We start from the raw sequence: 21720 nt of genomic DNA, 5'->3' as shown, positions 1-21720 counted from the left end.
ATTCAAATCTGCTGTGAAGTTTTGCTCCAATTTGAACTCCAACTTAACCTCTGGTGGTGGAGGGGCCGGTGTTGTGGTAGTGGTTGAATAACCTGTTGTAACTGTGGTCAGAGCAGCTGTTGTTGTTCTTGGAGCAGCTGTGGTTGTTGTGGCAGCAGCTGTGGTGGTTTTGGGAGCAGCTGTAGTTGTTGCTGGAGCAGAAGTGGTTGTTGTGGCAGCATATGTTGTTGTTGCTTGAGCAGCTGTGGTTGTTGCTGGAGCAGCTGTGGTTGTTGTGGGAGCAGAAGTGGTTGATGTGGGAGCATATGTTGTTGTTGCTGGAGAAGCTGTGTTTGTTGTGGGAGAAGCTGTGGTTGTTGGGAGAGCAGCTGTAGTTGTTGTGGAAGATTGTGTGGTTGCTGTTGAAGCAGCTGTGGTTAATGTGGGAACACCTGAGGATGTTGTGTAAATAGCTGTCGTTGTTGTGGGATTAGCTATGGTTGTTGATGGAGCAGCTGTGGTTGTTGTGGGAGCAGTTATGGTTGTCGTTGGAGTTTCTGTGGTTGCTGTAGCCTCAGTTGTAGTTGTCTTTGGAGCTGCTGTGGTTGTTGTGGGAGCAGATGTGGATGTTGTGGGGAAGGATGTGGTTGTTGTGCGAGCAGTTGTGGTTGTTGTTGGAGAAGGTGTGGTTGATGTGGGAGCAGTTGTGGTTGTTGTGGGAGCATCTGTGGTTGTTGTAACCCCAATTGTAGTAGTCGTTGGAGCTTGTATGGTTGTTGTGGGAGAAGCTGTGGTTGTGGTTGGAGAAGATGTGGTTGTTGTTTGAACATCTGGGGTTGTTGTCATAGCAGCTGTGGTTTTTGTGTGAACAGCTGTGGTTGTTGTGGGAGCAGCTGTGGTTGTTGTGGGAGCCGCTGTGTTTGTTGTGGGAGCAGCTGTGTTTGTTGTGGGAGCAACAGTGGTTGTTGTGGGAACATCTGAGAATGTTGTGTAAGTAGCTGTCGTTGTTGTGGGAATAGCTGTGGTTGTTGTGAAAGTTGCTGTGGTTGTTGTAAGAGCAGCTGTGGTTGTTATGGGAGCAGCTGGGGTTGTTGTTGGATATGCTATGGTTGTTGTGGGTGCTTCTGTGGTTGTTGTGGGAGATTCTGTGGTTTTTGATGGAGCAGCTGTCGTTGCTGTTGGAACACCTGAGGATGTTGTGTAAGTAGCTGTCGTTGTTGTGGGATTAGCTGTGGTTGTTGTTGGAGCAGCTGTGGTTGTTGTTGGAGCAGCTGTGGTAGTTGCGGGAGCAGCTGTGGTTGTTGTGGGAGCAGATGTGGTTGTTGTGAGAGCAGCTGTAGTTGTTGTGGGAGCAGCTGTGGTTGTTTTTGGGGCAGCTGTGGTTGTTGTGAGAGCAGCTGTGGTTGCTGTGGGAGATTCTGTGGTTTTTGAAGTCGTGACTGTGGTTGTTGTGGGAGATTCGGTGGTTGTTGTTGGAGCAGCTGTGGTTGTTGTGGGAGCCGCTGTGTTTGTTGTGGGAGAGGCTGCGGTTGTTGGGAGAGCAGCTGTCGTTGATATGGGAGCAGCTGTGATTGTCGTTGGAGCAGCTGTGGTTGTTGTGGCAGCAACTGTGGTTGTTGTGGGAGATTCTGTGGTTGTTGTGGGAGCAGATGTGGGTGTTGTGGGGAAGGATGTGGTTGTTGTGCGAGCAGCTGTGGTTGTTGTTGGAGAAGGTGTGGTTGATGTGGGAGCAGTTTGGGTTGTTGTTGGAGTATCTGTGGTTGTTGTAGCCCCAATTGTAGTTGTCGTTGGAGCTTGTATGGTTGTTGTGGGAGAAGCTGTGGTTGTTGTTGGAGCAGCTGTGGTTGTTGTGGGAGCAGCTGTGGTTGTTGTGAGAGCAGCTGTGGTTGTTTTGGGAGTAGCTGTGGTTGCTGTAAGAGCAGCTGTGGTTGTTATGAGAGCAGCTGGGGTTATTGTTGGATTAGCTGTGTTTGTTGAGGGAGCAGCTGTGGTTGTTGTGGGAGCCGCTGTGTTTGTTGTGGGAGCAGCTGTGGTTGTTGTGGGAGCAACTGTGGTTGTTGTGGGAACACCTGAGGATGTTGTGTAAGTTGCAGTCGTGGTTGTCGGATTAGCTATGGTTGTTGTTGGAGCAGCTGTGGTTGTTGTGGGAGCAGGTGTGGTTGTTGTGGGAGCAGCTGTGGTTGTTGTGAGAGTAGCTGTGGTTGTTGTGGGAGCAGCTGTGGTTGTTTTGGGAGCAACTGTGGTTGTTGTGGGAGCTGCTGTGTTTGTTGTGGGAGCAGCTGTGGTTGTTGTGGGAGCAACTGTGGTTGTTGTGGGAACACCTGAGGATGTTGTGTAAGTAGCAGTCGTGGTTGTCGGATTAGCTATGGTTGTTGTTGGAGCAGCTGTGGTTGTTGTGGGAGCAGGTGTGGTTGTTGTGGGAGCAGGTGTGGTTGTTGTGGGAGCAGCTGTGGTTGTTGTGAGAGTAGCTGTGGTTGTTGTGGGAGATTCTGTGGTTTTTGAAGTCGTGACTGTGGTTGTTGTGGGAGATTCGGTGGTTGTTGTTGGAGCAGCTGTGGTTGTTGTGGGAGCCGCTGTGTTTGTTGTGGGAGAGGCTGCGGTTGTTGGGAGAGCAGCTGTCGTTGATATGGGAGCAGCTGTGATTGTCGTTGGAGCAGCTGTGGTTGTTGTGGCAGCAACTGTGGTTGTTGTGGGAGATTCTGTGGTTGTTGTGGGAGCAGATGTGGGTGTTGTGGGGAAGGATGTGGTTGTTGTGCGAGCAGCTGTGGTTGTTGTTGGAGAAGGTGTGGTTGATGTGGGAGCAGTTTGGGTTATTGTTGGAGTATCTGTGGTTGTTGTAGCCCCAATTGTAGTTGTCGTTGGAGCTTGTATGGTTGTTGTGGGAGAAGCTGTGGTTGTTGTTGGAGCAGCTGTGGTTGTTGTGGGAGCAGCTGTGGTTGTTGTGAGAGCAGCTGTGGTTGTTTTGGGAGTAGCTGTGGTTGCTGTAAGAGCAGCTGTGGTTGTTATGAGAGCAGCTGGGGTTATTGTTGGATTAGCTGTGTTTGTTGAGGGAGCAGCTGTGGTTGTTGTGGGAGCCGCTGTGTTTGTTGTGGGAGCAGGTGTGGTTGTTGTGGGAGCAGGTGTGGTTGTTGTGGGAGCAGCTGTGGTTGTTGTGAGAGTAGCTGTGGTTGTTGTGGGAGCAGCTGTGGTTGTTTTGGGAGCAACTGTGGTTGTCGTTGGAGTATCTGTGGTTGCTGTAGCCCCAATTGTAGTTGTCATTGGAGCTGCTATGGTTGTTGTGGGAGCAGATTTGGGTGTTGTGGGGAAGGATGTGGTTGTTGTGCGAGCAGTTGTGGTTGTTGTTGGAGGAGCTGTAGTTGATGTGGGAGCAGTTTTGGTTGAGGTTGGAGTATCTGTGGTTGTTGTAGCCCCAATTGTAGTTGTCGTTGGAACTTGTATGGTTGTTGTGGGAAAAACTGCGGTTGTTGTTGGAACAGATGTGGTTGTTGTTGGAACATCTGGGGTTGTTGTGGGAACCGCTGATGTTGTTGTGGGAGCAGCTGTGGTTGTTGTGGGAGCAGTTGTGGTTGTTGTGGGAACAGCTGTGGTTGTTGTGGGAACAGCTCTGGTTGTTGTTGGAGCAGCTGTGGTTGTTGTGGGAACAGCTGTGGTTGTTGTGGGAACACCTGAGGTTGTTGTTGGAGCAGCTGGGGTTGTTGTTGCAGAAGGTGTGGTTGATGTGGGAGCAGTTGTGGTTGTTGTTGGAGTATCTGTGGTTGTTGGTGAAGTATCTGTGGTTGTTGTGGGAACCGCTGTGGTTGTTGTGGGAGCAGCTGTGGTCGTTGTTGGAGCAGATGTGGTTGTTGTTGGAATATCTGGGGTTGTTGTTGAAGTATCTGTGGTTGTTGTGGGAACCGCTGTGGTTGTTGTGGGAGCAGCTGTGGTTGTTGTGGGAGCAGTTGTGGTTGTTCTGGGAACAGCTGTGGTTGTTGTGGGAGCAGCTGTGGTTGTTGTGGGAGCAGATGTGGTTGTTGTGAGAGCAGCTGTAGTTGTTGTGGGAGCAGCTGTGGTTGTTTTTGGGGCAGCTGTGGTTGTTGTGAGAGCAGCTGTGGTTGCTGTGGGAGATTCTGTGGTTTTTGAAGTCGTGACTGTGGTTGTTGTGGGAGATTCTGTGGTTGTTGTTGGAGCAGCTGTGGTTGTTGTGGGAGCCGCTGTGTTTGTTGTGGGAGAGGCTGCGGTTGTTGGGAGAGCAGCTGTCGTTGATATGGGAGTAGCTGTGGTTGTTGTGGGAGCAGCTGTGGTTGTTTTGGGAGCAACTGTGGTTGTCGTTGGAGTATCTGTGGTTGCTGTAGCCCCAATTGTAGTTGTCATTGGAGCTGCTATGGTTGTTGTGGGAGCAGATTTGGGTGTTGTGGGGAAGGATGTGGTTGTTGTGCGAGCAGTTGTGGTTGTTGTTGGAGGAGCTGTAGTTGATGTGGGAGCAGTTTTGGTTGAGGTTGGAGTATCTGTGGTTGTTGTAGCCCCAATTGTAGTTGTCGTTGGAACTTGTATGGTTGTTGTGGGAAAAACTGCGGTTGTTGTTGGAACAGATGTGGTTGTTGTTGGAACATCTGGGGTTGTTGTGGGAACCGCTGATGTTGTTGTGGGAGCAGCTGTGGTTGTTGTGGGAGCAGTTGTGGTTGTTGTGGGAACAGCTGTGGTTGTTGTGGGAACAGCTCTGGTTGTTGTTGGAGCAGCTGTGGTTGTTGTGGGAACAGCTGTGGTTGTTGTGGGAACACCTGAGGTTGTTGTTGGAGCAGCTGGGGTTGTTGTTGCGGAAGGTGTGGTTGATGTGGGAGCAGTTGTGGTTGTTGTTGGAGTATCTGTGGTTGTTGGTGAAGTATCTGTGGTTGTTGTGGGAACCGCTGTGGTTGTTGTGGGAGCAGCTGTGGTCGTTGTTGGAGCAGATGTGGTTGTTGTTGGAATATCTGGGGTTGTTGTTGAAGTATCTGTGGTTGTTGTGGGAACCGCTGTGGTTGTTGTGGGAGCAGCTGTGGTTGTTGTGGGAGCAGTTGTGGTTGTTCTGGGAACAGCTGTGGTTGTTGTGGGAGCAGCTGTGGTTGTTGTGGGAGCAGATGTGGTTGTTGTGAGAGCAGCTGTAGTTGTTGTGGGAGCAGCTGTGGTTGTTTTTGGGGCAGCTGTGGTTGTTGTGAGAGCAGCTGTGGTTGCTGTGGGAGATTCTGTGGTTTTTGAAGTCGTGACTGTGGTTGTTGTGGGAGATTCTGTGGTTGTTGTTGGAGCAGCTGTGGTTGTTGTGGGAGCCGCTGTGTTTGTTGTGGGAGAGGCTGCGGTTGTTGGAAGAGCAGCTGTCGTTGATATGGGAGTAGCTGTGGTTGTTGTGGGAGCAGCTGTGGTTGTTTTGGGAGCAACTGTGGTTGTCGTTGGAGTATCTGTGGTTGCTGTAGCCCCAATTGTAGTTGTCATTGGAGCTGCTATGGTTGTTGTGGGAGCAGATTTGGGTGTTGTGGGGAAGGATGTGGTTGTTGTGCGAGCAGTTGTGGTTGTTGTTGGAGGAGCTGTAGTTGATGTGGGAGCAGTTTTGGTTGAGGTTGGAGTATCTGTGGTTGTTGTAGCCCCAATTGTAGTTGTCGTTGGAACTTGTATGGTTGTTGTGGGAAAAACTGCGGTTGTTGTTGGAACAGATGTGGTTGTTGTTGGAACATCTGGGGTTGTTGTGGGAACCGCTGATGTTGTTGTGGGAGCAGCTGTGGTTGTTGTGGGAGCAGTTGTGGTTGTTGTGGGAACAGCTGTGGTTGTTGTGGGAACAGCTCTGGTTGTTGTTGGAGCAGCTGTGGTTGTTGTGGGAACAGCTGTGGTTGTTGTGGGAACACCTGAGGTTGTTGTTGGAGCAGCTGGGGTTGTTGTTGCAGAAGGTGTGGTTGATGTGGGAGCAGTTGTGGTTGTTGTTGGAGTATCTGTGGTTGTTGGTGAAGTATCTGTGGTTGTTGTGGGAACCGCTGTGGTTGTTGTGGGAGCAGCTGTGGTCGTTGTTGGAGCAGATGTGGTTGTTGTTGGAATATCTGGGGTTGTTGTTGAAGTATCTGTGGTTGTTGTGGAACCGCTGTGGTTGTTGTGGGAGCAGCTGTGGTTGTTGTGGGAGCAGTTGTGGTTGTTCTGGGAACAGCTGTGGTTGTTGTGGGAGCAGCTGTGGTTGTTGTGGGAGCAGATGTGGTTGTTGTGAGAGCAGCTGTAGTTGTTGTGGGAGCAGCTGTGGTTGTTTTGGGGCAGCTGTGGTTGTTGTGAGAGCAGCTGTGGTTGCTGTGGGAGATTCTGTGGTTTTGAAGTCGTGACTGTGGTTGTTGTGGGAGATTCTGTGGTTGTTGTTGGAGCAGCTGTGGTTGTTGTGGGAGCCGCTGTGTTTGTTGTGGGAGAGGCTGCGGTTGTTGGGAGAGCAGCTGTCGTTGATATGGGAGCAGCTGTGATTGTCGTTGGAGCAGCTGTGGTTGTTGTGGCAGCAACTGTAGTTGTTGTGGGAGATTCTGTGGTTGTTGTGGGAGCAGATGTGGGTGTTGTGGGGAAGGATGTGGTTGTTGTGCGAGCAGCTGTGGTTGTTGTTGGAGAAGGTGTGGTTGATGTGGGAGCAGTTTGGGTTGTTGTTGGAGTATCTGTGGTTGTTGTAGCCCCAATTGTAGTTGTCGTTGGAGCTTGTATGGTTGTTGTGGGAGAAGCTGTGGTTGTTGTTGGAGCAGCTGTGGTTGTTGTGGGAGCAGCTGTGGTTGTTGTGAGAGCAGCTGTGGTTGTTTTGGGAGTAGCTGTGGTTGCTGTAAGAGCAGCTGTGGTTGTTATGAGAGCAGCTGGGGTTATTGTTGGATTAGCTGTGTTTGTTGAGGGAGCAGCTGTGGTTGTTGTGGGAGCCGCTGTGTTTGTTGTGGGAGCAGCTGTGGTTGTTGTGGGAGCAACTGTGGTTGTTGTGGGAACACCTGAGGATGTTGTGTAAGTTGCAGTCGTGGTTGTCGGATTAGCTATGGTTGTTGTTGGAGCAGCTGTGGTTGTTGTGGGAGCAGGTGTGGTTGTTGTGGGAGCAGCTGTGGTTGTTGTGAGAGTAGCTGTGGTTGTTGTGGGAGCAGCTGTGGTTGTTTTGGGAGCAACTGTGGTTGTTGTGGGAGCTGCTGTGTTTGTTGTGGGAGAAGCTGTGGTTGTTGGAAGAGCATCTGTGGTTAAAGTGGGAACACCTGAGGATGTTGTGTAAGTTGCTGTCGTTGTTGTGGGGTTTGCTGTGGTTGTCGTTGGAGAATCTGTGGTTGCTTTAGCCCCAATTGTAGTTGTCATTGGAGCTGCTGTGGTTGTTGTGGGAGCAGATTTGGGTGTTGTGGGGAAGGATGTGGTTGTTGTGCGAGCAGTTGTGGTTGTTGTTGGAGGAGATTTAGTTGATGTGGGAGCAGTTTTGGTTGAGGTTGGAGTATCTGTGGTTGTTGTAGCCCCAATTGTAGTTGTTGTTGGAACTTGTATGGTTGTTGTGGGAAAAACTGCGGTTGTTGTTGGAACAGATGTGGTTGTTGTTGTTGGAACATCTGGGGTTGTTGTTGAAGTATCTGTGGTTGTTGTGGGAACCGCTGATGTTGTTGTGGGAGCAGTTGTGGTTGTTGTGGAACAGCTGTGGTTGTTGTGGGAACAGCTCTGGTTGTTGTTGGAGCAGCTGTGGTTGTTGTGGGAACAGCTGTGGTTGTTGTGGGAACAGCTGTGGTTGTTGTGGGAACAGCTGGGGTTGTTGTTGCAGAAGGTGTGGTTGATGTGGGAGCAGTTGTGGTTGTTGTTGGAGTATCTGTGGTTGTTGTAGCCTGAATTGTAGTTGTCGTTGGAGCTTGTATGGTTGTTGTGGGAGAAGCTGTGGTCGTTGTTGGAGCAGATGTGGTTGTTGTTGGAATATCTGGGGTTGTTGTTGAAGTATCTGTGGTTGTTGTGGGAACCGCTGTGGTTGTTGTGGGAGCAGCTGTGGTTGTTGTGGGAGCAGCTGTGGTTGTTGTGGGAACAGCTCTGGTTGTTGTGGGAACAGCTCTGGTTGTTGTTGGAGGAGCTGTAGTTGATGTGGGAGCAGTTTTGGTTGTTGTTGGAGTATTTGTGGTTGTTGTAGCCCCAATTGTAGTTGTCGTTGGAGCTGCTGTGGTTGTTGTGGAAGCAGCAGTGAGTGTTGAGGGGATGGCTGTGGTTGTTGTGGACATATCTGTGTTTGTTGTGGGAGCAGTTGTGGTTGTTGTTGGAACAGCTGTGGTTGTTTTTGAAGCTGTGGTTGTTGTGGGAACAGCTGTGGTTGTTTTTGAAGCTGTGGTTGTTGTTGCCCCAATTGTAGTTGTCGTTGGACCTTCTATGGTTGCTGTTGGAGAAGCTATGGGTGTTGTGGGGATGGCTGTGGTTGTTGTGGGTGCACCTGTGGTTGTTGTGGGAGATTCTGTGGTTGTTGTGGGTGCAGCTGTGGTTGTTGTGGCAACAGCTGTGGTGGTTGTTGTTGGTGGATATGCTGTGGTTGTTGTGGGTGCATCTGTGGTTGTTGTGGTAGATGATGTGGTTTTTGTTGGAGCAGCTGTGGTTGCTGTAGGAACACCTGATGATGTTGTGTAAGCAGCTGTCGTTGTTGTGGGATAAGCTGTGGTTGTTGTTGGAGTTGCTGTGGTTGTTGTGGGAGCAGCTGTTTTTGTTGTGAGAGCAGCTATGGTTGTTGTGGGAGCAGCTGTGGTTGTTGTGGGAGATTCTGTGGTTGTTGTGGGAGCAGCTGTGGTTGTTGTGGGAACAGCTGAGGTTGTTGTTGGAGCAGCTGGGGTTTTGGAAGTAGCGACTGTGGTTGTTGTGGGAGCAGCTGGGGTGGTTGTGGGAGCCGCTGTGTTTGTTGTGGGTGAGGCTGCGGTTGTTGGGAGAGCAGCTGTGGTTGATATGGGAGCAGCTGGGATTGTTGTTGGAGCAGCTGTGGTTGTTGTTGGAACATCTGGGGTTTTCGTCGGAGCAGGTGGCGTTGTTGTGGGAACAGATGTTTTTGTTGTGGAAGCATCTGTGGTTGTTGTGAGAGCAGCTGTTGTTGGTGGTGTTGGTACAATGACCTCTGTAATTATAAAATTGATTGGTTTTCTATTCTGATTGATCCAATGGTGTTCTATAGGATTCCATTATACCTAAATCTTATTAACTGTACAGTGTCTAAAAATTGTGTACAACTCTAAACAAAGTCTGACATAAAACCCAGTCAACAAAGTTACAGACGTTTCATCAACAGTGCTGAGGACGTAGGGTTACTCAGTTTTGCTTCTTGTTGTTGAGCATAAGATAAGAAGGTACTGTGTTTTCTCTTCAGAATTAAGCACTTTTACAACCACATTTGTTAGTTTGTTTTCTATGTCAAGCAATAATAAAAGACAGATAATCAACTCCAGGCTGCGTAGGTCAATGTAAATGACCTTCGTCACCTGTTTGGGACCGGATCACACCACCTACGTTGTGATTTATTTTAATAGAATTGCACAGTCTTGAATGAACCAATTATAATTGGTTATATTATAATTAACTGATATGTTATAACAAATTAGTAACAGGAAATCTGTGATGAACAACTAGTGCAAATAATATGTGAGTCTTACTTGTTGCCACAATGGAGGCTGTGTTCACTGGGAGAGAGAAATTAGAGCTGTTGCTTGAAACTGCCTCTGTCATCGTGGCAGCCACATCACTGTTCGCAGGGACTACGCTGGTATCGTTAAATACCAGCTTAGTGATTACCACAATTGAACCTTGACTGGAAAACAACCACAATTATTATTTTAAATTATGATTTCATCAACAGATCAGATTCATGTTAAAATGCTATGATAAATATGAACAATTAAACAAATGACTTCTACCTTAAATAGAACCCCAAACACGATGTCAGAAAAAAATGCTTAGAATTACTTCTTACCTGAAACCTATAACTTCTATGCGAATGAAACTGGATCCATATTTACTTTTGTAAACATTTTCCAGCTGTAGAAAAATAATATGAATATATCATATTTTATACATGAATGTGTCCTGAGACATTGCAAAGGTTTTACATTGAAATATACTTTACAACTCACCCTAACCCTAATTTAAAGGTTTGCTTATCATATTGAAATATTTTCTTCATTACTTGTAAACTACTTCTAAATCAATATATCAATCAATCATTTAAATTCAGTCGAAGCAATCATTGAGCAGACTAGTTTTAGATTTTATTCCCTGATTTAATAACATGATATTTTGTTTACTGAATTGACTAGACCCAAACCTTTTTTTGTTAGGGAATCTAAAAGTATGATATTAAAAGGGTTGAAAATGAAAGTAAAACAGTATTTACCGCTGTAGACACAGTATTTGCTAATTCTTTGAACTCTGGTGAAGAAACATTATTCAAATCTGCTGTGAAGTTTTGCTCCAATTTGAACTCCAACTTCACCTCTGGTGGTGGAGCGGCCGGTGTTGTGATAGTGGTTGAATAACCAGTTGTAACTGTGGTCAGAGCAGCTGTTGTTGTTCTTGGAGCAGATGTGGTTGTTGGGGCAGCAGCTGTGGTGGTTTTGAGAGCAGCTGTGGTTGTTGCTGGAGGAGAAGTGGTTGTTGTGGGAGCAGCTGTGGTTGTCGTTGGAGTATCTGTGGTTGTTGTAGCCTCAGTTGTAGTTGTCTTTGGAGCTGCTGTGGTTGTTGTGCGAACAGTTGTGGTTGTTGTTGGAGATGGTGTGGTTGATGTGGGAGCATCTGTGGTTGTTGTAGCCCCAATTGTAGTTGTCGTTCGAGCTTGTATGGTGGTTGTGGGAGAAGCTGTGGTTGTTGTTGGAGCAGATGTGGTTGTTTTTGGAACATCTGGAGTTGGTGTCGTAGCAGCTGTGGTTTGTGTGGGAACAGCTGTGGTTGTTGTTGGAGCAGCTGTGGTTGTTGTGGGATCAGCTGTGGTTGTTGTGGGATCAGCTGTGGTTGTTGTGGGAGCAGCTGTGGTTGTTGTGGGAGCAGCTGTGGTTGTTGTGGGAGTAGCTGTGGTTGTTGTGGGATCAGCTGTGATTGTTGTGGGAGCAGCTGTGGTTGTTGTGAGAGCAGCTGTGGTTGTTGTGAGAGCAGCTGTGGTTGTTGTGGGATCAGCTGTGGTTGTTGTCGGAGCAGCTGTGGTTGTTGGGAGAGCAGCTGTTGTTGATATGGGATCAGCTGTGATTGTTGTGGGAGCAGCTGTGGTTGTTGTGGGAGCAGCTGTTGTTGTGGGATCAGCTGTGTTTGTTGTGGGATCAGCTGTTGTTGTGGAGCAGCTGTGGTTGTTGTGAGAGCAGCTGTGGTTGTTGTGAGAGCAGCTGTGGTTGTTGTGGGATCAGCTGTGGTTGTTGTCGGAGCAGATGTGGTTGTTGTGAGAGCAGCTGTGGTTGCTGTGGGAGATTCTGGGATTTTTGCAGTGGCGACTGTGGTTGTTGTGGTAGATTCTGTGGTTGTTGGAGCAGCTGTTGTTGATATGGAATCAGCTGTGATTGTTGTGGGAGCAGCTGTGGTTGTTGTGGGAGCAGCTGTGGTTGTTGTGGGAGCAGCTGTGTTTGTTGTGGAACAGCTGTGGTCAGCCGTGATTGTTGTGGGAGCAGCTGTGGTTGTTGTGAGAGCAGCTGTGGTTGCTGTGGGAGATTCTATGGTTTTTGAAGTAGCGACTGTGGTTGTTGTGGTAGATTCTGTGGTTGTTGGAGCAGCTGTGTTGTGTTTGTTGTAGGAGGCTGTGTTTGTTGTTGTTGATATGGAATCAGCTATTTGTTGTGTGTGTTGTTGTGGGAGTAGCTGTGGTTGTTGTGGGATCAGCTTGTTTGTTGTGGGAGTAGCTGTGGTTGTTGTGGGATCAGCTGTTATTGTTGTGGGAGCAGCTGTGGTTGTTGTGAGAGCAGCTGTGGTTGCTGTGGGAGATTCTATGGTTTTGAAGTAGCGACTGTGGTTGTTGTGGTAGATTCTGTGTTTGTTGTTGGAGCAGTTGTGGTTGTTGTGGGAGTAGCTGTGGTTGTGATTTTTTGCAGTGGTTTGTTGTGGGAGAGCTGTGGTTGTTGGGGATCAGCTGTGATTGTTGTGGGAGCAGCTGTGGTTGTTGTGGGAGCAGCAGGTGGTTGTTGTGGGAGCAGCTGTGGTTGTTGGATCAGCTGTGGTTGTTGTGGGATCAGCTGTGGTTGTTGTGGGATCAGCTGTGGTTGTTGTGGGATCAGCTGTGGATGTTGTGGGAGCAGCTGTGGTTGTTGTGGGAGCAGCTGTGGTTGTTGTGGGAGCAGCTGTGGTTGTTGGGGAGCAGCTGTGGTTGTTGTGGGAGCAGCTGTGGTTGTTGTGGGAGATGGGTTGTTGTGGGAATCCGCTGTGTTTGTGTGGATTGTTGTGGGAGCAGCTGTGGTTGTTGTGGGAGCAGTTGTGGTTGTTGTGGGAGCAGCTGTGGTTGTTGTGGGAGCTGTGGTTTCTGTGGGAGAGCTGTGGTTGTTGTGGTAGATTCTGTGGTTGTTGGAGCAGCTGTGTTTGTTGTGGGAGTAGCTGTGTTTGTTTTGGAAGCAGCTGTAATTGTTGGGGAGCAGCTGTTGTGATATGGAATCAGCTATGATTGGGAGCAGCTGTGGTTGTTGTGGGAGCAGCTGTGGTTGTTGTGGGAGCAGCTGTGTTTGTTGTGGGAGTAGCTGTGGTTGTTGTGGGATCAGCTGTTATTGTTGTGGGAGCAGCTGTGGTTGTTGTGGGAGCAGCTGTGGTTGTTGTGGGATCCTATGTTTTTTGTGGGAGTAGATGTGGTTGTTGTGGGATCAGATTCTGTGGTTGGTGGTTGGAGAGTTGTGGTTGTTGTTGGAGATCTCTATGGTTTTTGGAGCTGTGGTTGTTGTGGGAGCAGCTGTGGTTGTTGTGGGATCAGCTGTGGTTGTTGTGGGAGCAGCTGTGGTTGTTGTGGGAAGAGCTGTGGTTGTTGTGGGATCCGCTGTGTTTGTTGTGGGAGTAGCTGTGGTTGTTGTGGGATCAGCTGTTATTGTTGTGGGAGCAGCTGTGGTTGTTGTGAGAGCAGCTGTGGTTGCTGTTGGAGATTCTATGGTTTTTGAAGTAGCGACTGTGGTTGTTGTGGTAGATTCTGTGGTTGTTGTTGGAGCAGTTGTGGTTGTTGTGGGAGTAGCTGTGGTTGTTGTGGGAGCAGCTGTGTTTGTTGTGGGAGCAGCTGTGGTTGTTGTGGGAGCAGCTGTGGTTGTTGTGGGAGTAGCTGTGGTTGTTGTGGGATCCACTGTGTTTGTTGTGGGTGCAGCTGTTGGTTGTTGTTGGGAGCAGCTGTGGTTGTTGTGGGATCAGCTGTTGTTGTGGGATGTGGTGGTTGTGAGCAGCTGTGGTTGTTGTGGGATTCTATGGTTTTTGAGCTGTGGTTGTTGTGGTAGATTCTGTGGTTGTTGTTGGAGCAGTTGTGTTGTTGGGGAGTAGCTGTGTTTGTTGTGGGATCCGCTGTGTTTGTTGTGGGAGCAGCTGTGGTTGTTGTGGGAGCAGCTGTGGTTGTTATGGGATCAGCCGTGATTGTTGTGGGAGCAGCTGTGGTTGTTGTGAGAGCAGCTGTGGTTTCTGTGGGAGATTCTGTGAATTTTGAAGTGGCGACTGTGGTTGTTGTGGTAGATTCTGTGGTTGTTGGAGCAGCTGTGGTTGTTGTGGGAGTAGCTGTGTTTGTTGTAGGAGCAGCTGTGTTTGTTGGGAGAGCAGCTTTTGTTGATATGGAATCAGCTATGATTGTTGTGGGAGCAGCTGTGGTTGTTGTGGGAGCAGCTGTGGTTGTTGTGGGAGCAGCTGTGTTTGTTGTGGGAGTAGCTGTGGTTGTTGTGGGATCAGCTGTTATTGTTGTGGGAGCAGCTGTGGTGGTTGTGGGAGCAGCTGTGGTTGTTGTGGGATCCGCTGTGTTTGTTGTGGGAGTAGCTGTGGTTGTTGTGGGATCAGCTGTTATTGTTGTGGGAGCAGCTGTGGTGGTTGTGAGAGCAACTGTGGTTGCTGTTGGAGATTCTATGGTTTTTGAAGTAGCGACTGTGGTTGTTGTGGGAGTAGCTATGGTTGTTGTGGGATCAGCTGTAATTGTTGTGGGAGCAGCTGTGGTTGTTGTGGGAAGAGCTGTGGTTGTTGTGGGATCCGCTGTGTTTGTTGTGGGAGTAGCTGTGGCTGTTGTGGGATCAGCTGTTATTGTTGTGGGAGCAGCTGTGGTTGTTGTGAGAGCAACTGTGGTTGCTGTGGGAGATTCTATGGTTTTTGAAGTAGCGACTGTGGTTGTTGTGGTAGATTCTGTGGTTGTTGTTGGAGCAGTTGTGGTTGTTGTGGGAGTAGCTGTGGTTGTTGTGGGATCCGCTGTGTTTGTTGTGGGATCAGCTGCGGTTTGTTGTGGGAGCAGCTGTGGTTGTTGTGGGAGTAGCTGTGGTTGTTGTTCCACTGTGTTTGCTGGGGAGCAGCTGTGGTTTTGGGAGAGCAGCTGTGGTTGTTGTGGGATCAGCTGTGGTTGTTGTGGGATCAGCTGTGGTTGTTGTGGGAGCAGCTGTGGAGCAGCTGTGGTTGTTGTGGGATCCGCTGTGTTTGTTGTTGGAGCAGCTGTGGTTGTTGTGGGATCAGCTGTGGTTGTTGTGGGATCAGCTGTGGTTGTTGTGGGAGCAGCTGTGGTTGTTGGGGAGCAGCTGTGGTTGTTGTGGGATCCGCTGTGTTTGTTGTGGGAGTAGCTGTGGTTGTTGTGGGATCCGCTGTGATTGTTGTGGGAGCAGCTGTGGTTGTTGTGGGAGAGCAGCTGTGCTTGTTGGGAGAGCAGCTTTGTTGATATGGAATCAGCTGTGATTGTTGTAGGAGCAGCTGTGGTTGTTGTAGGGAGCAGCTGTGTTTGTTGGGAGAGCAGCTGTGGTTGTTGTGGGAGCAGCTGTGTTTGTTGTGGGAGTAGCTATGGTTGTTGTGGGATCAGCTGTGGTTGTTGTGGGAAGAGCTGTGGTTGTTGTGGGATCCGCTGTGTTTGTTGTGGGAGCAGCTGTGGTTGTTGTGGGATCAGCTGTTATTGTTGTGGGAGCAGCTGTGGTTGTTGTGAGAGCAACTGTGGTTGCTGTGGGAGATTCTATGGTTTTTGAAGTAGCGACTGTGGTTGTTGTGGTGATTCTGTGGTTGTTGTTGGAGCAGTTGTGGTTGTTGTGGGAGTAGCTGTGGTTGTTGTGGGATCAGCTGTGTTTGTTGTGGGAGCAGCTGTGGTTGTTGTGGGAGCAGCTGTGGTTGTTGTGGGATCCGCTGTGTTTGTTGTGGGAGCAGCTGTGGCTTTGTGGTTGTTGTGGGATCAGCTGTGATTGTTGTGGGAGCAGCTGTGGTTGTTGTGGGATCAGCTGTGCTTGTTGTGGGATCAGCTGTGGTGTTGTGGGAGCAGCTGTGGTTGTTGTGGGATCCGCTGTGTTTTTTGTGGGAATAGCTGTGGTTGTTGTTGTGGTTGTTGGGAGAGCAGCTGTTGTTGATGTGGAATCAGCTGTGGTTGTTGTGGGATCCGCTGTGTTTGTTGTGGGAGCAGCTGTGGTTGTTGTGGGAGCAGCTTGATATGGCTGTGATTGTTGTGGGAGCAGCAGCTGTGGGGAGCAGCTGTGGTTGTTGGGAGCAGCTGTGGTTGTTGTGGGAGCAGCTGTGTTTGTTGTGGGAACAGCTGTGCTTGTTGGGAGAGCAGCTGTTGTTGATATGGAATCAGCTGTGATTGTTGTGGGAGCAGCTGTGCTTGTTGTAGGAGCAGCTGTGTTTGTTGGGGGAGCAGCTGTGTTTGTTGTGGGAGTAGCTATGGTTGTTGTGGGATCAGCTGTAATTGTTGTGGGAGCAGCTGTGGTTGTTGTGGGAGCAGCTGTGGTTGTTGTGGGATCCGCTGTGTTTGTTGTGGGAGTAGCTGTGGTTGTTGTGGGATCAGCTGTTATTGTTGTGGGAGCAGCTGTGGTTGTTGTGAGAGCAACTGTGGTTGCTGTGGGAGAATCTGTGGTTTTTGAAGTAGCGACTGTGGTTGTTGTGGTAGATTCTGTGGTTGTTGTTGGAGCAGTTGTGGTTGTTGTGGGAGTAGCTGTGGTTGTTGTGGGATCCGCTGTGTTTGTTGTGGGGGCAGCTGTGGTTGTTGTGGGAGCAGCTGTGGTTGTTGTGGGAGCAGCTGTGGTTGTTGTGGGAGCAGCTGTGGTTGTTGTGGGATCAGCTGTGGTTGTTGTGGGAGCAGCTGTGGTTGTTGTGGGAGCAGCTGTGGTTGTTGTGGGATCCGCTGTGTTTGTTGTGGGAATAGCTGTGGTTGTTGTGGGATCAGCTGTGATTGTTGTGGGAGCAGCTGTGGTTGTTGTGAGAGCAGCTGTTGTTGTGGGATCAGCTGTGGTTGTTGTGGGATCCGCTGTGTTTGTTGTGGGAGCAGCTGTGCTTGTTGGGAGAGCAGCTGTTGTTGATATGGAATCAGCTGTGATTGTTGTGGGAGCAGCTGTGGTTGTTGTAGGAGCAGCTGTGTTTGTTGGGAGAGCAGCTGTGGTTGTTGTGGGAGCAGCTGTGGTTGTTGTGGGAGCAGCTGTGGTTGTTGTGGGATCCGCTGTGTTTGTTGTGGGAACAGCTGTGCTTGTTGGGAGAGCAGCTGTTGTTGATATGGAATCAGCTGTGATTGTTGTGGGAGCAGCTGTGGTTGTTGTAGGAGCAGCTGTGTTTGTTGGGAGAGCAGCTGTGGTTGTTGTGGGAGCAGCTGTGTTTGTTGTGGGAGTAGCTATGGTTGTTGTGGGATCAGCTGTGGTTGTTGTGGGAGCAGCTGTGGTTGTTGTGGGATCCGCTGTGTTTGTTGTGGGAGTAGCTGTGGTTGTTGTGGGATCAGCTGTTATTGTTGTGGGAGCAGCTGTGGTGGTTGTGAGAGCAACTGTGGTTGCTGTTGGAGATTCTATGGTTTTTGAAGTAGCGACTGTGGTTGTTGTGGTAGATTCTGTGGTTGTTGTTGGAGCAGTTGTGGTTGTTGTGGGAGTAGCTGTGGTTGTTGTGGGATCCGCTGTGTTTGTTGTGGGAGCAGCTGTGTTTGTTGTGGGAGCAGCTGTGGTTGTTGTGGGAGCAGCTGTGGTTGTTGTGGGATCAGCTGTGTTTGTTGTGGGAGCAGCTGTGTTTGTTGTGGGAGCAGCTGTGGTTGTTATGGGATCAGCTGTGATTGTTGTGGGAGCAGCTGTGGTTGTTGTGGGAGCAGCTGTGGTTGTTGTGGGAGCAGCTGTGGTTGTTGTGGGATCAGCTGTGGTTGTTGTGGGATCAGCTGTGGTTGTTGTGGGATCAGCTGTGGTTGTTGTGGGAGCAGCTGTGGTTGTTGTGGGAGCAGCTGTGGTTGTTGTGGGAGCAGCTGTGGTTGTTGTGGGAGCAGCTGTGGTTGTTGTGGGATCCGCTGTGATTGTTGTGGGAATAGCTGTGGTTGTTGTGGGATCAGCTGTGATTGTTGTGGGAGCAGCTGTGGTTGTTGTGAGAGCAGCTGTTGTTGTTGTGGGATCAGCTGTGGTTGTTGTGGGATCCGCTGTGTTTGTTGTGGGAGCAGCTGTGCTTGTTGGGAGAGCAGCTGTTGTTGATATGGAATCAGCTGTGATTGTTGTGGGAGCAGCTGTGGTTGTTGTGGGAGCAGCTGTGGTTGTTGTGGGAGCAGCTGTTGTTGATATGGAATCAGCTGTGATTGTTGTGGGAGCAGCTGTGGTTGTTGTAGGAGCAGCTGTGTTTGTTGGAAGAGCAGCTGTGGTTGTTGTGGGAGAGCTGTGTTTGTTGTGGTAGCTATGGTTGTTGTGGGATCAGCTGTAATTGTTGTGGGAGCAGCTGTGGTTGTTGTGGGAGAGCTGTGGTTGTTGTGGGATCCGCTGTGTTTGTTGTGGGAGTAGCTGTGGTTGTTGTGGGATCAGCTGTTATTGTTGTGGGAGCAGCTGTGGTTGTTGTGGAGCAGCTGTGGTTGCTGTGGGAGATTCTATGGTTTTTGAAGTAGCGACTGTGGTTGTTGTGGTAGATTCTGTGGTTGTTGTTGGAGCAGTTGTGGTTGTTGTGGGAGTAGCTGTGGTTGTTGTGGGATCCGCTGTGTTTGTTGTGGGAGCAGCTGTGGTTGTTGTGGGAGCAGCTGTGGTTGTTGTGGGAGTAGCTGTGGTTGTTGTGGGATCCACTGTGTTTGCTGTGGGAGCAGCTGTGGTTTTTGGGAGAGCAGCTGTGGTTGTTGTGGGAGAAGCTGTGTTTGTTGTGGGAGTAGCTATGGTTGTTGTGGGATCAGCTGTAATTGTTGTGGGAGCAGCTGTGGTTGTTGTGGGAAGAGCTGTGGTTGTTGTGGGATCCGCTGTGTTTGTTGTGGGAGTAGCTGTGGTTGTTGTGGGAGCAGCTGTGGTTGTTGTGGGAGCAGCTGTGGTTGTTGTGGGATCCGCTGTGATTGTTGTGGGAATAGCTGTGGTTGTTGTGGGATCAGCTGTGATTGTTGTGGGAGCAGCTGTGGTTGTTGTGAGAGCAGCTGTTGTTGTTGTGGGATCAGCTGTGGTTGTTGTGGGATCCGCTGTGTTTGTTGTGGGAGCAGCTGTGCTTGTTGGGAGAGCAGCTGTTGTTGATATGGAATCAGCTGTGATTGTTGTGGGAGCAGCTGTGGTTGTTGTGGGAGCAGCTGTGGTTGTTGTGGGAGCAGCTGTGGTTGTTGTGGGATCCGCTGTGTTTGTTGTGGGAGCAGCTGTGCTTGTTGGGAGAGCAGCTGTTGTTGATATGGAATCAGCTGTGATTGTTGTGGGAGCAGCTGTGGTTGTTGTAGGAGCAGCTGTGTTTGTTGGAAGAGCAGCTGTGGTTGTTGTGGGAGCAGCTGTGTTTGTTGTGGGAGTAGCTATGGTTGTTGTGGGATCAGCTGTAATTGTTGTGGGAGCAGCTGTGGTTGTTGTGGGAAGAGCTGTGGTTGTTGTGGGATCCGCTGTGTTTGTTGTGGGAGTAGCTGTGGCTGTTGTGGGATCAGCTGTTATTGTTGTGGGAGCAGCTGTGGTTGTTGTGAGAGCAACTGTGGTTGCTGTGGGAGATTCTATGGTTTTTGAAGTAGCGACTGTGGTTGTTGTGGTAGATTCTGTGGTTGTTGTTGGAGCAGTTGTGGTTGTTGTGGGAGTAGCTGTGGTTGTTGTGGGATCCGCTGTGTTTGTTGTGGGAGCAGCTGTGGTTGTTGTGGGAGCAGCTGTGGTTGTTGTGGGAGTAGCTGTGGTTGTTGTGGGATCCACTGTGTTTGCTGTGGGAGCAGCTGTGGTTTTTGGGAGAGCAGCTGTGGTTGTTGTGGGATCAGCTGTGGTTGTTGTGGGATCAGCTGTGGTTGTTGTGGGAGCAGCTGTGGTTGTTGTGGGAGCAGCTGTGGTTGTTGTGGGATCCGCTGTGTTTGTTGTTGGAGCAGCTGTGGTTGTTGTGGGATCAGCTGTGGTTGTTGTGGGATCAGCTGTGGTTGTTGTGGGAGCAGCTGTGGTTGTTGTGGGAGCAGCTGTGGTTGTTGTGGGATCCGCTGTGTTTGTTGTGGGAATAGCTGTGGTTGTTGTGGGATCCGCTGTGATTGTTGTGGGAGCAGCTGTGGTTGTTGTGAGAGCAGCTGTTGTTGTTGTGGGATCAGCTGTGGTTGTTGTGGGATCCGCTGTGTTTGTTGTGGGAGCAGCTGTGCTTGTTGGGAGAGCAGCTGTTGTTGATATGGAATCAGCTGTGATTGTTGTAGGAGCAGCTGTGGTTGTTGTAGGAGCAGCTGTGTTTGTTGGGAGAGCAGCTGTGGTTGTTGTGGGAGCAGCTGTGTTTGTTGTGGGAGTAGCTATGGTTGTTGTGGGATCAGCTGTGGTTGTTGTGGGAAGAGCTGTGGTTGTTGTGGGATCCGCTGTGTTTGTTGTGGGAGTAGCTGTGGTTGTTGTGGGATCAGCTGTTATTGTTGTGGGAGCAGCTGTGGTTGTTGTGAGAGCAACTGTGGTTGCTGTGGGAGATTCTATGGTTTTTGAAGTAGCGACTGTGGTTGTTGTGGTAGATTCTGTGGTTGTTGTTGGAGCAGTTGTGGTTGTTGTGGGAGTAGCTGTGGTTGTTGTGGGATCCGCTGTGTTTGTTGTGGGAGCAGCTGTGGTTGTTGTGGGAGCAGCTGTGGTTGTTGTGTGATCCGCTGTGTTTGCTGTGGGAGCAGCTGTGGTTTTTGGGAGAGCAGCTGTTGTTGATATGGGATCAGCTGTGATTGTTGTGGGAGCAGTTGTGGTTGTTGTGGGATCAGCTGTGGTTGTTGTGGGATCAGCTGTGGTTGTTGTGGGAGCAGCTGTGGTTGTTGTGGGAGCAGCTGTGGTTGTTGTGGGATCCGCTGTGTTTTTTGTGGGAATAGCTGTGGTTGTTGTGGGAGCAGCTGTGGTTGTTGTGAGAGCAGCTGTTGTTGTTGTGGGTTCAGCTGTGGTTGTTGTGGGATCCGCTGTGTTTGTTGTGGGAGCAGCTGTGCTTGTTGGGAGAGCAGCTGTTGTTGATATGGAATCAGCTGTGATTGTTGTGGGAGCAGCTGTGGTTGTTGTGGGAGCAGCTGTGGTTTTTGTCGGAGCAGCTGTGGTTGTTGTGGGAACAGCTGTGCTTGTTGGGAGAGCAGCTGTTGTTGATATGGAATCAGCTGTGATTGTTGTGGGAGCAGCTGTGGTTGTTGTAGGAGCAGCTGTGTTTGTTGGGAGAGCAGCTGTGGTTGTTGTGGGAGCAGCTGTGTTTGTTGTGGGAGTAGCTATGGTTGTTGTGGGATCAGCTGTAATTGTTGTGGGAGCAGCTGTGGTTGTTGTGGGAGCAGCTGTGGTTGTTGTGGGATCCGCTGTGTTTGTTGTGGGAGTAGCTGTGGTTGTTGTGGGATCAGCTGTTATTGTTGTGGGAGCAGCTGTGGTTGTTGTGAGAGCAACTGTGGTTGCTGTGGGAGAATCTGTGGTTTTTGAAGTAGCGACTGTGGTTGTTGTGGTAGATTCTGTGGTTGTTGTTGGAGCAGTTGTGGTTGTTGTGGGAGTAGCTGTGGTTGTTGTGGGATCCGCTGTGTTTGTTGTGGGGGCAGCTGTGGTTGTTGTGGGAGCAGCTGTGGTTGTTGTGGGAGCAGCTGTGGTTGTTGTGGGAGCAGCTGTGGTTGTTGTGGGATCAGCTGTGGTTGTTGTGGGAGCAGCTGTGGTTGTTGTGGGAGCAGCTGTGGTTGTTGTGGGATCCGCTGTGTTTGTTGTGGGAATAGCTGTGGTTGTTGTGGGATCAGCTGTGATTGTTGTGGGAGCAGCTGTGGTTGTTGTGAGAGCAGCTGTTGTTGTGGGATCAGCTGTGGTTGTTGTGGGATCCGCTGTGTTTGTTGTGGGAGCAGCTGTGCTTGTTGGGAGAGCAGCTGTTGTTGATATGGAATCAGCTGTGATTGTTGTGGGAGCAGCTGTGGTTGTTGTGGGAGCAGCTGTGGTTGTTGTGGGAGCAGCTGTGGTTGTTGTGGGATCCGCTGTGTTTGTTGTGGGAACAGCTGTGCTTGTTGGGAGAGCAGCTGTTGTTGATATGGAATCAGCTGTGATTGTTGTGGGAGCAGCTGTGGTTGTTGTAGGAGCAGCTGTGTTTGTTGGGAGAGCAGCTGTGGTTGTTGTGGGAGCAGCTGTGTTTGTTGTGGGAGTAGCTATGGTTGTTGTGGGATCAGCTGTGGTTGTTGTGGGAAGAGCTGTGGTTGTTGTGGGATCCGCTGTGTTTGTTGTGGGAGTAGCTGTGGTTGTTGTGGGATCAGCTGTTATTGTTGTGGGAGCAGCTGTGGTTGTTGTGAGAGCAACTGTGGTTGCTGTGGGAGATTCTATGGTTTTTGAAGTAGCGACTGTGGTT

At 49.8% G+C, this 21720-nt stretch overlaps 1 protein-coding gene across 1 annotated transcript; it reads right to left on the bottom strand.

Moving 5' to 3' along the window:
* Positions 1-43: 43 nt before the first annotated feature.
* On the bottom strand, positions 44-20903 carry LOC135573893 (mucin-2-like; the record flags this gene model as incomplete). Its single annotated transcript, XM_065024099.1, has 11 exons — positions 44-410; positions 721-767; positions 850-4421; positions 4737-5513; positions 5829-6896; positions 7170-8362; positions 8537-8977; positions 10392-10621; positions 13026-13186; positions 15929-16111; positions 20837-20903. Coding segments are annotated over 11 exons (8106 nt in total), but the record flags the coding sequence as incomplete, so codon positions are not given.
* Positions 20904-21720: the final 817 nt, after the last annotated feature.

Source organism: Oncorhynchus nerka, linkage group LG11, assembly GCF_034236695.1.
Source record: "Oncorhynchus nerka isolate Pitt River linkage group LG11, Oner_Uvic_2.0, whole genome shotgun sequence".
Taxonomy (NCBI): Eukaryota; Metazoa; Chordata; class Actinopteri; order Salmoniformes; family Salmonidae; genus Oncorhynchus; species Oncorhynchus nerka.
The sequence above is the reverse complement of the archived record's forward strand: the minus strand, read 5'-3'. Positions and strand labels throughout refer to the sequence as shown.